The 18,694-nt window shown below is 38.1% G+C and overlaps 1 protein-coding gene across 1 annotated transcript in view; it reads right to left on the bottom strand.

The window, feature by feature from the left end:
• The window catches only part of MACROD2 (mono-ADP ribosylhydrolase 2), a 714,676-nt gene extending 698,286 nt beyond the window's left edge, over positions 1-16,390 (bottom strand). The window contains exons 1-2 of the mRNA XM_061127556.1: positions 16,104-16,390; positions 8,862-8,978 (exon numbers count right to left, since the gene is read on the bottom strand). Coding sequence (XP_060983539.1) covers positions 8,862-8,978; positions 16,104-16,149 — 163 coding nt within the window. The 5' untranslated portion in view covers positions 16,150-16,390. The remainder of the gene's footprint in view (positions 1-8,861; positions 8,979-16,103) is intronic.
• Positions 16,391-18,694: the final 2,304 nt, after the last annotated feature.

Raw genomic sequence — 18,694 nt, 5'->3', positions numbered from 1 at the left:
TAAGTTAAATAAGCAGGGTGACAATATACAGCCTTGACGTACTCCTTTTCCTATTTGGAACCAGTCTGTTGTTCCATGTTCAGTTCTAACTGTTGCTTCCTGACCTGCATACAGATTTCTCAAGAGGCAGGTCAGGTAGTCTGGTATTCCCATCTCTTTCAGAATTTTCCAGAGTTTATCGTGATCCACACAGTCAAAGGCTTTGGCATAGTCAATAAAGCAGAAATACATGTTTTTCTGGAACTCTCTTGCTTTTTCGATGATTTAACAGATGTTGGCAATTTGATCTCTGGTGCCTCCGCCTTTTCTAAAAAGGCTTGAACATCTGGAAGTTCACGGTTCACGTATTGCTGAAGCCTGGCTTGGAGAATTTTAACCATTACTTTACTAGTGTGTGAGATGAGTGCAATTGTGCAGTAGTTTGAGCATTCTTTGGCATTGCCTTTCTTTGGAATTGGAATGAAAACTGACCTTTTCCAGTCCTGTGGCCATTGCTTACTTTTCCAAATTTGCTGGCATATTGAGTGCAGCACTTTCATAGCATCATCTTTCAGGATTTGAAATAGCTCAAGTGGAATTCCATCACCTCCACTAGCTTTGTTTGTAGTGATGCTTCCTAAGGCCCACTTGATTTCACATTCCAGGATGTCTGGCTCTAGATGAGTGATGACACCATCGTGATTAACTGGGTCATGAAGATCATTTTTGTATATTTCTTCTGTGTATTCTTGCTTCTGTATTCTTCTGTATTCTTGCTGTGTATTCTTCTGTAATATCTTCTGCTTCTGTCAGGTCCATACCATTTCTATCCTTTATTGAGCTTATCTTTGCATGAAATGTTCCCTTGGTATCTCTAATTTTCTTGAAGAGATCTCTAGTCTTTCCCATTCTATTATTTTCCTATAGTTCTTTGCACAGATCACTGAGAAAGGCTTTCTCATCTCTCCTTGCTATTCTTTGGAACTCTGCATTCAAATGGGAATGTCTTTCCTTTTCTCCTTTGCTTTTTGCTTCTCTCCTTTTCACAGCTATTTGTAAGGCCTCCTCAGACAGCCATTCTGCTTTCTTGCATTTCTTTTTCCTGTGGATGGTCTTGATCCCTGTCCCCTGTGCAATGTCACAAACCTCCGTCCATAGTTCATCGGGCACTCCATCTATCAGATCTAGTCCCTTAAATCTATTTGTCACTTCCACTGTATAATCATAAGGGATTTGATACATTAAGCATCAACTTATACCAAAAAGAAAAAAAATGAAAGTTTTTACCCCAACAGAATCACTAATACAGGCAAAGTATAAAATTTGGGAAATCTCTTAACTCTGTTATTTTCATATGGCAGATATAATCTCAAATCTAAGTTGATGGGAGAATTACCTCTATGATGGGATAGTCTGGATTCTTAACTGAATATATCCTAATTCAATCTCCAAGAAACAAACCAAAATCTGAAATCCATGACTTGCCCTGGAGCTAGACCAAACTAAACTGTAGTATTTCCAAACCTCCAAATGCACAAATATCTTCTGCCCTGGCATTCATATGGCCAGGCATAAGGATGTTTATTGAACTTTTTACCTATATTTTGTTACTTGCTTTATCAATAAACTCCCAACTTGTCCTAAACCAAAGGCTTCAATAAAACAGTAAATTATGTTCAAATCCTTATTTTGAACACTTATATGAAAATATAACAAATAAATATTTGAAAAAAGAAGACTCATACAGGAAAGACAATCAAGGTGGGGACGAGGGCAGGAGGGAAGGTTGACTTTGGCTACCACCAGTCTATAACCTATCTCAAATTATCTGTGTGCTTTGATCAAATATATTTAAGTGAAACCATACTTGCGAGTATAATTCATTTAATGGGTTAAAAAAGAAAACTAACAGAATCTGTGGTGAAGTTACAGACCTACAAAATACACAGAAAGAACTTCTAATCCTGTGGTTTCAAAACTGGGTCATATTTACATGTATCCAAAACAATTTAGTTTTGTTTCTACATTATTTTAAAAACAAGTTTAAATACAAGGGCAATTTACATAGCACTTGGTGGCACAAAATGCAATGTGCAATAAAACTTATGTGTTGTTAAAACTGTGTTGGAAAGTAGTTTAGAAGACCAAGGGTGAGATAAAGGCAGAGGAAAAACAAAAACCATGTAGTGAATTATGAATCCCTATATAATTTGATATTCTTTTTTTCTCCATTTTAGAAGTTAACCTTATTTCACAAATGTCTGACTAAACTGATTCTTACACCTTCACACAAAATACCACTACACAAAAATTGTTTATATTTTCACACATTAGTGTGAACGTCATTTATCCTCAAAATTCTCTTACTCAGCTTAATTCTTCCATGGGAACCTAATTCTTTATCTGTAGCCAAGTTCTTTTTGGAAGCAAACTAACAAACTCAGTAAAGGACTTAAACAGGATATAATAATAAGATAATTTCTAGGCTGTTTTATGTGTCAAAAATCAATAATTGCAAAATAAAGGCACTCAGAATACCTTACAATTTTTCCACACTTAAAACTGTTGTTATATAATAGGCCTAAGCTTCTACATTTACACTCATTTAACTTAAGTTTTGTTGACATTTAAGCACACAGAAATTAAAATAATGATGTTTAGTTACTAAGTACTACAAATAACAATATACAATACTGATGAATGCACGTAACACATGAATTCTCATCCTTGGGTCAACTAACTAGTTAAATATCTATACAGTAGTTCTGTAAAATCTTTACTGTTACTTATCATTAGGCTATCTAACCTTTAAAAGAGTAAGACTGACCTTATAATACAGAGAGGAAAAGTATTTGCTATCTACATTAAAAACAACTGGATTAATTTCTAAGGCCATCATTCCCACATGAATCTTTATAATTCAGTGAAAAAAAAGGTAAGAAGACAAAAAATAATGTATGAAATGAAATATCACCAGGCAAATAGTTTATCATTTATTCAAGTCACAAAACAAATACTTATTAAATATCTACAGTGCATCAAGCATTATGCTAGATGCCAGGGATATAAAGGAGAATTAAGACAGACAACATGGTCCCTAAGTTCACAGTAATTAGTCTTTATAAGGAGATAATCTTGATCAGATAATTCTATGATTGAGTACATTAAAAACAAACTGTTACCAATGCTGTATGAAAGTATTTAACATAGGAACCTGTTTCAGAGTAAGGGTTCAGGGAAGATTGCAGGGAGAATAGAAAGGTTTCAGTCTGAGAACTGAAAGCTGAGATGTGAAGATAAAAACAAAAAGATAAATAATCAGCAGTTGGAAGGAGCACAGAACATTCCAGAAAGAGAAAGGACAGTGTGGTTAGATGCAGAGACCAAGAAAAAGGGTGATATAAGAGGCCAAAAGGAGAAAGGCCAGATCATAGAAGAATTCAGATCATTTTAGGATTTTAGTCTTTAATCTGTGTGTGCTAAGTCACTTCATTCATATCCAACTCTTTGTGACCCTGTCCTCGGGATTCTCCAGGCAAAGAACACTGGAGTGGGTTGCCATTTCCTTCTCCAGGGGATTTTCCCAGCCCAGGGATTGAACCCAAGTCTCTTGTGTCTCCTGCACTGGCAGGAAAGTTCCTTACCACTAGAACCACCTGGGAAGCCCAGTCTTTAAGTCTACCTTTCACTTCTGGAGTGAAAAATATGTTTCTAATATAAGCTCTACTTGGGCAACATATTCACAGGTAATGGAAACTTCACAAATAAATGTTAAAAGAATAAGCCTGAGTGATCTTAGTTACCTGAGGCAAAAAGATATTTCTGTTTTTTAATTAAATTCATTTTAAGATCATGAAAAAAATGGGGAAAAAATCACCACCCACTGAAAACAAAAGATTTCTACCTTAAAAAGTAGAGGTGTTTTGCTCTGAGTTTTCCTCTGCTTCTATAGATTATTTTACTTTTAAAGCATACTGCTCAAACTGAAAATAATATTAAAAGGAATCAATATCAAAAGACCATAATAGGAAACATACCTTTCCAATTTTTATAACCATACTCAATTCCATCCTGTTATAAATACCATGTTTCTAACTATTTAATCATTTTAAATTGTGGTCTGTCTTTCAAATAACATTAAATATTTAATAAAAATAGTGCAGTTAATATAGTTTAAAAATCTGTAGCAAAGCCCACCTCATCATAGTTACTAAAATTTTTAAATTTGTTTTGCCATATGGTCCCTTACCCTGTCCATCTGATTTTCAGCAACATAATTATATTTTTATTTCCTCATTTCTGGTGATTAATAAATATACTGACATTCAAGAAATAATTATTGCTAATTTACTAAGGATAAAAATACAGGGCTCCTCACAAGAACTGAAACATGACTAAGATACTCTTTCTTTGATGATGTTTGAATATCAATAGTCAACTTGGGACATAGGTAAAGTATAACAAAATTCAAAACATTGAAGTAAGATCTCAATGTGATAGACTCAGGAATTTGGAGTTAACTTTTATTTCTTTGATCAGCCACCACCTCTTACAAAAGTTAACATATTATTTGGTTTGCCGTCACCTCTTTAAAAAATCATTCAAAAGTAGAAGTTAGTTAAAAAGAGCAAATAAGGCTGAAATTCTAAGTTAATCAAAAGAAACAAACACACATGTCTCCAGTCAACCCACAAATCTCAAAATATTTCTATACACCTCAAAAAATGGAAATTCAGACTTATAAAGACTTCACAGTTCAGGTATTTTCTAGTTAAATGTTTTCAAATGACCTATAAATCAGATTTGAATATTACATATAAGATATGAAATATCAAGTTTCTAAATGACCCTTTTACTATTTTGTCATACCTGAGTAAAATAATCTTATAGTTTCCACCTAACTCATTTTATTATTTTAGGGAACTTTACAAAGAATGGATTAGGCAGACAATATCTGAACCTAGTGATCAGTCCTAATCACCACAGACAGCAATAACCAGACCTTATGCAAAAAGAAGGTATAATAATCTATAAAGTAATCTTTCCAAAAAATAAAACTCAAGTCTTACCAAGCCTCTGGATTTAACTACCAGCTTGTAAGAAACACAGGAGGACAGAGGAACATGCTAAATGACACAACAAAGATGCACTGAGTAAAATCCAAAATGTGAAAAATTCTGTAAGACAAACAACCTACTTTTTCCAATAGATAAATTGCAAGAGGCAAAAGGACAGAAAGAGAAGAAACTACAGATTAAAAGAGACTTAAGAAATATATCAATTAAATGCAGTATGTGAACCTTGTCTAGGTCTTGACTGAAGCAAATCAACCATACAAGAAAGCAAAACTCTTTATGAGATAACGAGAAAAATGTGAATACTAACTGGACATTTAACTAAAGAATTCTTAATTTTCAGGTACAGTAGTATTGTGGTTATATTAAAATAACAAAAATGTGCCCTTATCTTTTAGAGATGCATGCACAGGCACACATACATGTATTTACAGATAAAATTGGTAAGATATACAGGAATTGCTCCAAAATAGTCTGGGAGAAATGTCCAGGGAGCACTGATACACATGACATAAAACTAATCATTATTAACTGTTGAAACTGGATGGTGGGTACATAAAGGTTCATTATACTAGTCTATTTTTATATATCTTTTTAAATGCTCGTTTTAAAGTTTAAAAAAAATAAAAAAGCATTGTCCTTTGTAGACTGTTAACCTCTGAAGCATTCTTACGTAATGTACTAACTTAGCCCACCTAGGCATAAGGCACTATTACAGGTGCTAGAGAAATAGTATAATAGGAGAAACAAGTATTTTAAAATTCCCTACAACAGAGCAACTGACAAATGAAACAGAATTATTACTAATAATTGCTAACCATAGGAAGCAGTAATCAGAAGCATGTAATTTCAGAGATTTACTAATAGTAGTTGACAAATATAAGCATGAATAATAAGCAAATGGGTTTCTGGGTATCAGTCTTTTGGGTAATCTTCCATTCTTTCTTCTATGGGTCCCTGCTGCTGCTAAGTCACTTCAGTTGTGTCCAACTCTGTGGGACCCCACGGACAGCAGCGCACCAGGCTCTTCTGTCCACAGGATTCTATAGGCAAGAATACTGGAGTGGGTTGCCATGTCCTTCTCCATCTACAGGTCCCTAGCTTTCTGATATTATCAAACAAGTAAGTCAAAGTAAAAAATATCATCTACTTGCTTCCTCCTTTCTGGAGAAACACTAATTTTATATTATTTGGCAATTTTTGGTTTCCTTTTGTTAAGACAGCTTAAAATTACAACAAATACATTTGGCCACTCTCCTCATTTTTATTTAAATGTCTATTACAATGAAATAATAAGAAGCATTTAATTAAAGGAAAACTGAACCAAATTAAGAAAAAAAATGTTAAACAATAGCCTGAGAACATTTCATGTAATCATGGACATCAAAGCCAAAATGGTCTTCCAAAAAAAACACAGATAAATAAATAAACTATTAAACTTAAAATTGGAATATTATGCTTATGCTAGCCCAACAAATATTATTCCTTTCCTACAAATCAGAAACTAAATGGCACAGACTTATCAACAGACGTCTTTTAAAACGTAGTTTGAAATCTTATACTTAAAAGATTAAATTATTATAAATACCAATACCTACTTATATATTAATACATACACATTTATAAGCAGTGGCTTAAACACTTTAAAATATAAAAATATTACTATATAATTGACCTTTACCATTTTTCAAAGATTTATATTTTTAAAGGATCTTTCAAACTAATAAAATACCAAAATTCTCTTGACTAATGTTTCAGTATAATTGAGCACTGGATAGGTAACACTGGAAGAAATCACAATGAAAGATATATATAATGCAAAGAAATTAACAGTATTATTCCATTTCATGAAAAAGAGAAGAGACCAGTCACCAATTTCTGGGTCACGATAAAGTAACATTAAATGGACATAAAACACTGTTTAATAGAAATACAATTCTGATAACACCACCTAGTTCCTCATGAAAAACACTCACATTCAAAAAACTTGAAGAAACAAATGAAATATAGACAGCAGTTGTAAATCACTTTCAGAGCTCATACTGGGAGAAGTGATTAAATAATAGACTCTTGTTAGGGAATAACAATGTGAGGTGTTACTCAATGTATCTTCTCTGATTGGGGGAAATATTTTGGTCTGTGGTATCTCTGAAAATACCAAACTCTTGAGTTCTCTAACAACCCAGTTCAACCCTAAGTCTCTCACGCTGAATATTCAAATACAGCAACCAACACAAAGGCCAAGCCTCTACACAGACATGGGCAGACCCAAAACTGGGCAGTGCAGCCTACATATCACTATTGCTTTTTCAATTCTTCTGGCAGCAACAGAAATCTACCTGTTTCAGGATGCAAAATTTGTTTAAACAGATCATCACCCTTAGAAAATGACCACCTACAACAGCAATGAAGAAAGAAAATCAGATAAATGAAGCACAAGTAAAGAGAGATTCACCTGTCACAAAAAGTAGAGCTTAAGTATTCACTATCAGTTTCTAATAAACAAAAAAATAAATAACTGAGACCAAAACATGAAGAGGCACATGGCCTTAGTTCAGACAAGGCCCAAAAATCTGTCCTTCTGATCTATACACTTTTCTTTACACAGCACTGTCTTCTCTCAATGATGTCTTAATTCAACCATTATTAAAACAACTGCATTTGCTGAAGACACTGGGCAAGCAGGTTAGATGTGTACATCTCAATCAGCTTATTCAGTGACCCCAAAAGAACTGGGGGTACAGCCACTACCTCATTTGCCCAAGGTCACACATGTTTCCAGGCAGAGTAAGCTCTAAAACAACCCACAGGCTTTGCTTTCCTAGAAAAACAAAATTCTCTCTAAAGCCCAGACACTGAGGTAAACGTGTTCTCTGCACAGACACCAAAGGCTAATTTGGCTGCTATTTCCCACAGATTTTACCCATAGGAATTCCATGCCAGTCTTCTTGATCTGGGTCCACAGTACACTCTATAATTTCCTCTCTGGAGCCACCAGGGAAGCCCCGGTCTAAGACCACAATCTATGAAATTAGAAGGTTCTAAGTCCCTTTCATAAAATTAGCTTTCATTCTCAATATTTATATATCCTTAAAAATACCATTTCTTCTTAAATTTCACATTCAGACTATTAACACCAATGAGTACTCATTCAGAGATAATATGTCAAACATCCATTAAATCTCTTATGCTTTTTTAGAACTGTTTCCATATACCTTTCTAATACTTAATAGTTCATTTATATTCTAACACATATATTTCCCTAAAACAATCTAGACTCTCATTAGATCATAACAACTTTAAGAGTGAGTTAACTTTGTCATACAAATACTTTACAGGTAAACATATCATATCATACAACATATAAACTCTTCTCTAAAATTACATGAAATGTTATTTGGTTTTTCTCTGTTCTTCCTAATACACTCTTTCAACTGTATCCAATTCTTAAAATAACTTTCAAATGAACTTAATCAAAACAAACACAACAGGCCATCCCACCAAAGCAGTATATCCCTAATATAATTTGCTTCAAACACTACTGTAGAATAGTTTAAGTAACTGTAAAAAAGTACCATATAAATGTGGTATACTTCCAAACATGAATTACGTTAATACAATTTCTTAAGTTTAAATAACACAGGGTAGATTGCTGAAAACAATTAAATGACAACCAATTATTTCAGATAGCAAAAATGACATCTCTTTATTAAATGCCAGTTATTCCATTCTATCACCAATTGTCCTCCAGAGGTCATAAACAAATAGGAATGGTATCTACCTGAAAAAATGTTCTGAGAAACTTACCATCATTTTGGCTCTTGCCCTTCATCTCCTCTTTCCACGATGGGATGGTGTTCAGGGGAACATAATCCCTTATGTATTCTTTGCGTCTCTCCTCTATGGTCATCTTCAGCAAACGTTCTTGCAAAATAAAAGCAGAATCTCCATTTGTATTTAACTTTTAAGTTCAGGAATTATTTTATAATTTAAATATTAACCATGTTAAAGTAACCAAGAGTTGGTGTGGGCTTAAAGAATACCAAAATACAAATCTAGTGACTCCATATTTGAATGGAGTCAAATTAACACTCAGCAGGCAAAAAAAAAAAGATAAAAGCCTGATGAGGAAAACATTCTTGTGACAGTCCAGAAAGAAGCTCTTTCAGACATCTACTGGCAGTCCACTATGTGCCAAATGATACATTTATACACTGCAGGGACAAAGGTGACCCTTAACTCTGGAGGAGTTCATAAGACAAAAGGGGAAACGGGCAAGATAAAAAATAATAGCTACATAAATAAAATAAAAAATACTAAGACAAATACATACAAATGCTAAAAGCACAATAACAGCAACCACCAAGATATTCCTTAATTCTATGATGCCATCAACAATAAAAATGCCCTTTCAATTTAATAATACCTTTGTGGAGGTGATATAAATAACACTTTATAAGTCTTGATTCTAATATTATAACACTTTTTAAACATTTAGAATTAACAACAGCTGATGTCATTTATAAAGAACTCACTGTGTGCCAGGACCTTCACATGTATACTTTTATTAAAATAATCTTTCCAACACTCAGCAAAACTGATAGTATAATTATTCGGATTTTGCAGATAGGGAAATGAAGCACATCAAAGTTCAGCAGTTTGTTCAAATCTAGAGAGCTTTCCATTAAAATCCACATAGATCTCTCCATCAACAACTGTAGCCTGCACCATTAGCCACTATACAGTACTACCGTCTCAGGGAAAGCTCCCCAAGAGGTGACTGCAGCACGCCAGGCTTCCCTGTCCATCACCAACTCCAGGAACTTTCTCAAACGCATGTCCATTGACTCAATGATGTCATCAAACCATTTCATCCCCTGTCATCCCCTTTTCCTCCTGCCTCTAATCTTTCCCAGCATCAGGGTCTTTTCAAATCAGTTGGTTCTTCGCATCAAGTGGCCAAAGTATTGGAGCTTCAGCATCAGATCTTCCAATGAATATTCAGGACTGATTTCCTTTAGGATTGACTGGCTTAAGCTCCTTGCAGTCCAAGGGATCCTCAAGAGTCTTCTCCAACACTACATTCAAAAGCATCAATTCTTCAGCGCTTAGCTTTCTTTATAGTCCAACTCTCACATCCACACACTACTGGAAAAACCATAGCTTTGACTAGATGGACCTTTGTTGGCAAAGTAATGCCTCTGCTTTTTAGTATGCTGTCTAGGTTGGTCATAGCTTTTCTTCAAAGGAGCAAGCGTCTTTTAATTTCATGGCTGCAGTCACGATCTGCAGTGATTCTGTAACCCAAGAAAATAGTCTGTCACTGTTTCCATTCTTTCCCCATCTATTCTCCAAGAAGTGATCAGACTGGATGCCATGATCTTAGTTTCTTGAATGTTGAGTTTTAAGCCAACTTTTTCTCTCCTCTTTCACTTTCATCAAGAGGCTCTTTAGTTCTTCTTCGCTTTCCGGCCTAAGAGTGGTGTCATCTGAGGTTATTGGTATTTCTCCCAGAAATCTTGATTCCAGCTTGTGCTTCATCATGACATCCCGCCATTCTGCATGATGTACTCTGCACATAAGTTAAATAAGCAGGGTGACAATATACAGCCTTGACATACTCCTTTCCCAATTTGGAACCAGTTCATTGTTCCATGTCCAGTTCTAACTGTTGCTTTTTGACCTGCATACAGATTTCTCAGGAGGCAGGTCCGGTATTCCCATCTCTTTCAGAATTTTCCATAGTTTGTTGTGATCACACAATCAAAGGCTTTAGCATAGTCAATAAAGCAGAAGTAGATGTTTTTCTGGAAATCTCTTGCTTTTTCGATGATCCAACAGATGTTGGTAATTTGTCCTCTGCCTTTCCTAAATCCAGCCTGAACATCTGGAAGTTCTCAGTTCACGTACTATTGAAACCTAGCTTAGAGAATTTTGAGCTTTGAATAAACTATTCAAGAATAATTTAATGAAGGTATTAATACAACGTGGAAAATGGCCACAAATTTGAAAAGTAACTGGAAACATAAAACAAAAATGGACAGAAATCTCTATACCATGCCAAGCAGTTTAATCTTACCCTAAAAACTGTTTTTTGGGTGCTGTTGTTGTTGTTTAGTTGCTAAGTGTGTCCAACTCTTTAAAACCCCATAGCCTGTAGCCCACCAGGCTTCTCCGTCCTTGAGATTTCCCAGGCAAGAATACTGGAGTGGGTTGCCATTTCCTTCTCCAAGGGATCTTCCCCACCCAGGGACCAAACCTCCATCTCCCGCATTGGCAGGCAGATTCTTTACCGCTGAGTTACCAAGGAAGCCCTTACCCTAAAAACTATACCACTAATATTCAAAGTTGATTATGCATATCCTAGATGGTGCATAAAATGATCTACTAGGATACGGGGGGGGGGGGGGGAATAATGTAAAAATTCTGTTTGAAACTAAGGGAATAACAAGTTAAGATTTACTAATATTCAATGTATAAACTGACACTGGCATCCTCACTCATTTTGTTATGTCAGCTGTCATGATGTATCATGTACTTTACCAAAGGTCTCCATGATGTAGAGCGATTGACAGTCATACTCGCACTCTCGATTCTCTTTCAGCATACTATGAGGTACAGTAGTTTAGGTAAGTGGTTTTAAGGATAGTATTTCATTTTAGGTAATCGAACCCTCATAAAATAATCAATTTAAAAGATTCTTTCACAGAAATAAAACGGCAAAAAGTATTTATGTAAGCGCAAGTGAACAAAAATTGGGGAAGCAACATTTTTCCCTGCTCCTAGAACCAGCTTACATGTGATCTATTCAATACTACAATACTCCAGAGTCAACACTATACTGAATTTAAGACCTCTAGGGCATTCAAGTTGAAATCAAGAATCTGGAACTCAGGAGAAAGAAAACCAGCCTAGTGATTTTGGAATTCATAACCTAAAATTCTAGTCCTACAGTAAGTTCATACAGAAGGATAAGCAAATCTCAAACAAATAACATTTAGGGAGTGGACACAAAGAGCGGAAAATAAAACAAAACAGATGTCACTGGGGGTACAAGGTGAATCAGTGTCCCAGTGATAAAGAAACCAGCAAAGAAAAGTGTTTTATTGAGGAGAAGAGGGGAAATCTTGTCAATTGCTACAGGAAGATCAGGAAGAATGAAAATTAATAAGCCACATATTTTTATCACCTAGGTCAAAAACAACACTGAAAAGAGAACAAAATGGTCAACAGAGCCATCTGCATTCTAACGCAAATCATGCAAATCTATGTGATCTTGGGTTACTTAATCTCTTTACATCTCTCTTCTTCTTGAGGTAGGCCGGTAGGTATTATTCCCAATGTATAGATGAGACAACTAAGAGAGAGAAGTTGAATAATTTATCTATAGATTCACAGCTAGTAAGCAATAAACTAGGATTCAAACCCAGGCAAATGGAGTTCAAAACTCAAGAGAACTTTGAGTGCAAGCTCAAAGCTTACAATATACTACCTCATGAAGTTGTGAGAATTAAATAAGACAATTCAAGTATGTTACTTAAAACAATGCTGGGCACACAAAAACAGAACTCAAATAGTATTTTTTTATACCAGTACCACCATCATTGTTATTACTGCGTGACTTTAGAAACATTAGTTTCCTTAAAGCATAACTGAGACCCAGGAGACTGAGGGACTGAGAAATGTGAGAATAGCAACTCCAAGGGGAACCCTGTGGAAGGAACGCTACCTTAGGGTAGAAGAGACTTAATCATTGTTATAGGCTAAGAAGAGGAACCCAAAGACACTGAGAAATTAAACATACCCAAATGAGCATAAATGACAATACAAGATCTCAAAGAATACAGATGATATAAAGAGCACAAGCAGATGGGTTAACCTTAGAAACCAAGGGGAAAAAAAGTGTTTCCTCTAAAAAAAAGGAAGAAAGCTGAAAACAATGGACATGTAAAGAAAGAGACTATGGAGAATGAAGTTAGGGCTGTTCATGTGTTCATGACATGTATTTTCTCCATGAATCAAAAAGGCAATGGCAGACTTCTCTGGTGATACAGTGGATAGTTATCTGCCTGACAACGCAGGGGATATGGATTCGATCCCTGGCCCAGAAGATTCCACATGCCACGAAGCAACTAACCCTGTGTGCCACAATTACTAAGCCTGCACCCCCAGAGCCCATGCTCCACAAGAGAAGCCTCCGCAATGAGAAGCCTGCTCACACCAACGAAGAGTAGCCCCTACGCTGCAACTAGAGAAAGCATGCACACAGGAACAAAGCCCAATCGCAGCCAAAAAAAACACACACACAAGGGAATGTCATCTGTTTAGTATAGGAGGTTGGGGTCTTGGTGAAAAAGGAAGCTTGAAGGGAATGGTAAATATGAAATAATCACAGAGGAAGAAAAGTGATGACTGGGGTTTACCAAAGCACAACCATAAAAGCTCAGATCACTGACATGGAAATACTGCAATATCAACAATCAGGATGGAAAATACTATGAAGGAACTTGTACTTTTTAGTATCAGAGTACATATGGGAAAGCAACCTGACCTCTGTCATTCCATTTACTTAAAAACTCAACTATGGACACAAAAGAAGACAACAAGATAAAACACTGAGATAATTTAACTTTCAGTACTTAAAATGATAATACACACTGAGTACTTTTGAATTAGGGGGTGCAAATTATTAGATCAACATCATTTATTTAACCTATGTGGACTTTAAACAATGACACATACTGGAGGCCACAGTCATATACACAGTCTCTTCAGTTTTACACAAAACTTTTCCTTAAGGGATGTTTCAGCTTTTCAGTCATACTTAGTATATGGTATACTGAATTAAAATATGTTTATAGAATGCCTTGACATTTCAATGAGGTGGGTAAGCCTTCCTTTAGATTTAAATAACAGCTACAAAAATACGATAATACCCTCTTCACTGCAATTCAGAAAAAGGTCATGCATTCCATCAGCTTCTTAATACTACTATTCTGGAAATCCTTAGCTCCTTCTTGATGGCACAACATAAGATAGAGAGAAATTTTATTGAAATATAGTTGATTTACAATATTATAAATACTATTTATTGCAAAAATAGATATTCTGATTAAGACACTGACACACTAAAATGTCTTCAAGGCCATAATAACTTTCTCTTTTAACATTTAACTTCATGTAAAAATAGGTTAATTTTGGACAAGAGAAAAATTTACTTTGTTAAACGCCTTAACTGTGCCTTTGCTTCTCTGTTAGGATATATTAATTTGGTAATATTTTCTATTATTACAAGTAAGAGAAGAAAAAAATCAAGACATTACAGTTTCTAAAATGCTTGTTTATCACAGTCTAACAGTGTATACGTTAAATGAAGGAACCATTATAACATTGTTACTTTAGGAACATCATTATGGAATAAAGATAGTTCTTAAGTAATTGCTATAATTTCATCAATTATTCATCTATTGAAAACAATCTCCATGTCTTTCACTATTCTGCCTTCATTATTATCAATAATACCAATCTAATATTTCAAGATCATCAATAAAAATGGGCATAAAAGATTTTTCAAAGCTTAGAAGATAAATTCTTGTTGAAATTCAAAAATCTTCTACTGGGAAAACAAAACAAAATTATTTTACACTACTTTATATATCAACAGCATTTGTTTTGCAACACCAAAATTTAGTTCTATATATGTCCATAATCATTAAAATGTAATTAAATGGTATGCAAAAATATTTAAAGACCCTTTTAATTGGCTCCTTCAGTTATGCTATGTTAATTCTTGCCAGTAGTTAATGTGGAAAAAGAAATCCCTATTAATCTCTTTATTCATGCGCTGTTTGAAGTAAGCCCTATATTAAAGGATTCTTTTCCTACATTCATTCCCTTTCTTTCATCCGCTGCTTGGCCTTATTTATAAAGACCAGGAACTGCAAAAACAATCCACAGGTTTTAAACATCTATTATCAAGGAAATCAACTTTCACTCTAGTCATTCTTTTATCCTTGTTCTATAAAGAAGGTAAGGTACTTAGGAGAGATTTGCACTTCTGTCACTCTTGACATACTCTAAGTTTAGTATATCTTAGCAGTAGCACTGCAAGTACTTTTTACTACATTTCTGTATAATTAGCTAATTTTTAAGAAACAAAGAAAAAACTGCAGAGACTCTTAGAATATTGCCTAACTGATGCCAAAGAGAAACGGGGGGGGGGGGGGGGGAGATGGTTGAGTCGCACACTTCAGTGTTTTATCGACCTCAATGCCGCCGTCAACCTGACTGATGTGGGCAAGCTTGGATCGGCACAAAACTCAGGGGTAGGCTCATTCACAGAGTGACATTAGTCTCATAATCTTACTCGGAGCAACTTCAGACCGTGACGGAATCGAGAGGAAAAGCACTGCGGAGAAAAACCCATTCGGACTTCTCCAAAGGCACCTAGCCTCGCGGACCAGATACGCTCGCTTCAGGTGTCCCCGGAGATCCAGGTTCCAAAAGTCACACTGCGGCGGGCGCAGAAGGAAAGGCCCTGACTGAACACCGAGAGGCGGGGACGCCCGGCCAGCGGAGCACAAGGGAGCGAGGCGAGGGGTGACCGGCTGAGGCTCCGCAGGAGCCGGGCAGCATCAGCCGCGGCAGTCCGGCCGTTGGCCGGCGGGCACGTGTCCGCGGGACACCTGGGCGGGGAATCCCAGAACCCCGGCTGGGGTCCGGGGACAGGGCGGGGGGCTTAAGGGAGTCCGGCGGAGCCCAGCGGCCGCCGCGCAGAGGTCCGCGCCGCCGGCCAGGCGAAGGTGACCGGGCGCAGCAGGAGGCGGAGAGGGGCGTGCGCCCACACGTGCGCGAGCCGCAGGTGCCCGGGGGTGGCGCGTGCACGCCGGCGTGCGCGCGTGTACACACACGGACCTGCCGGGAAGGCGGCACCGGCTGGGCGGGCGCGAGGCAGGAGCCGGGCGGAGCGCGCCGCGGCACACAGACCCCTGACCCCCGCCCCCAACCCACCCCGCCGCCCGACCCCCCAGGACTCGACGGCCGGGTTACCTTTCTCCTCTCTCCACACCTTTTTCTTCTTGTTGCTGGGGTACATGTTGCCGTGGGGGTGGCTGGCTTTAAGCTGCAAGTTCCCCAGGCTCACGGGCAAACAGGGTGTGTGTGGAGTGGGAGGGTGGGGAGGGGGCACTCGGGAGGGAAAAAGTGAAAGAGGCTCCGGGTCCCGCGCCGCTCGCCGCTCTCCAGTCGCCGCCCTCCTCCCTCAGCCCGCGCTCGGCTCCGGCTCCCACCCGCCTCAGCCCTACGGCCGCAGCCACAGCAGCACCTCAGAGCCTGTCAACTAGGTCACGCCTCGCGCTAACCTAACACCCGCGCAGGCCCCGCCTCCCAGCCGCTAGCCAGCGCCGCCTCCCATTGGCTGCACCTCCCGCCGCTCTCCGCGTTCCAGCCGCCGCGCGCCCCGACTTCGGCCCCAGGGCGCACGCGCAGGCGCAGGCTCGGGCCTGACGCCGGAGACGTTGGGGAGCTGGAGGGGGCGGAGCCAGGGCGCGAGGGGGCTGGAGGTGGCTCACGACTGGGGCGTGGCGTGGGGCGGCCACCCGGGAACTACGAGAAGAGCTGGGCTTCACTCGGGTTTCGCTGCGCAGGGAGAACCCGAGGGCGTGGCCTATGGGGAGAGCTAGGTGCGCCAGGTGACTGCAGACGGGCAACGCTGCCTCAGGGCCTAAAGCTGTATATGTGGGAGGGCTGTCAGTCAACACGAATTGTACTCGCTAGCTCTCATCGCCCCGTCTGGACCGATTTTACCACAGAATCTGAGGATTCCCTCGTGGTGGGCAAATATAACCGAAAGAAGAGAAAGGATTAGGTGATGATTCCAAACCATACACTATCAGCTCCCCGACCTTGTAGTAGAAACTACATATTTCACTCGATTCCGGTGAAGTCTGGAAGGAACAGAAGTAAAATGAACTACTCAAGAGTTTTAAGACCCGGGGAGGAGTGAGCAGCCAAAACTTAATATTGAAAACTGAAGAACTTCCATCAAAGCAAGTTCAAGTGGGTGTTAATCAAAGTCCGTCATCTTACTTTACTCTCCGCCAGTTGCTTCAGGTAAAGCTGCTGGTCTAAAGCGTTCGCTTGAATCTGGGCAATACTAGTCTGCACGTGTTCTGAAAACCCAGTTCTACTTAAGTCTTCCATAAGAGTAGGGTGCCCTAGAATTTAGGGGAAATTTGGGTAACCCCCTCCCCAAATTTATGGTGTTTCTAAACATCAGACCATCTACAAGGTTGATTTGACGAAAGTGGTGAATCCGCATTTGATAATTAGAGTACTGTGCCATATGTGCTGTAGGTAAGTCAGATGTGTAAGAGCAAGTAATTATTTGGAACACAGTTTCTTTTAATAGAAAAGAAAGGGGGAGGCCCCACTTAGAATTGTAAAGAATGAAATGTTCTGATTAACAGGACACTCATGAAAATGATTAATAACACAGGTAAAATTTTTTATTGTGACAGTGCTTCTGTTTTTCTCAACACTGTGAAACTAAAAAGTTGAAAGAAATAAGGAAAGCTTCAAGAAGGAAGTGAAATTTGAACTAGTAATAAAAATACTCATTTACTGGCAGTGGAAATAAAAGGTGAACTCTAGTAAAGGGCACATTACCAAGGCAGAATCAATATAAATTGGTAACGAAATAGATTTGGGGAAGAGAATGAGAAAGAGAAAGAATATAGGGTTTCGTGGTATAATTGAGGAAAACAGCAATATGATTAATAGTATGAACAATACAAAAACAGTTTCAATTTTGTGGGAAAAATATTGAATTCTCAGTTAGAAATACAAAATGTTAGGTGTTTACAGGAAAGTGCGTTATCTGGGCACCATCTCTTCTGTTAAAAAAGAGAAGCTTTTACCACCCCAAGCCAGAGCCAGGCATTCCACCTGTGCTTTCTTAGGAATATTACACTATTGATTATCTCATGTTGACTCAAAGAACTGGGACCATCCATCAACTTTTAAACTTTCTCAGATCTTTACCATGTTAAAAAAAAAAAAAAAAAGTTCCTCCTGTGATCCCACACCCACTACTGCTAGCAGAAGCTATAGCTTCTTCCATTCAAAATATTGTGTCCATTTTCTTACATCCCGCTTTCTGTTCTGCAATTCACTCTAATCTGGGTTCTGGGTTCTATCCTATAAATCAACAGAAATGGCTATTGCTAAGGTAATCAGTGACCTTCATGTTATATTTAGTGAACACTATTCAATCTTTCTCTTACTAGATCTTTCAGCAGCATTTAACACTATTAACCTCTTATTGCTCCTTACAGAGTTCTTTTCCTTTGATAGCCCAGTTGGTAAATAATTTTCCTGCAGTGGAGGAGACCCCTGTTAGATTCCTGGGTCAAGAATATCCTCTGCAGAAGGCATAGGCTACCTACTCCAGTATTCTTGGGCTTCCCTGTGGCCCAGCTGGTGAAGAATCTACCTGCAATGTGGGAGACCTGGTTAGATCCCTAGGTTGGGAAGATCCCCTGCAGAAGGGAAAGGCTACCCACTCTAGTATTCTGGTCTGGAGAATTCCATGGACTGTATAGTCCATGGGGTCTCAAAGAGTCAGAAACGACTGAGCAAGA

Source organism: Dama dama, chromosome 23 (genome assembly GCF_033118175.1).
Source record: "Dama dama isolate Ldn47 chromosome 23, ASM3311817v1, whole genome shotgun sequence".
Taxonomy (NCBI): Eukaryota; Metazoa; Chordata; class Mammalia; order Artiodactyla; family Cervidae; genus Dama; species Dama dama.
This window is presented reverse-complemented; position numbering and strand designations above follow the sequence as displayed.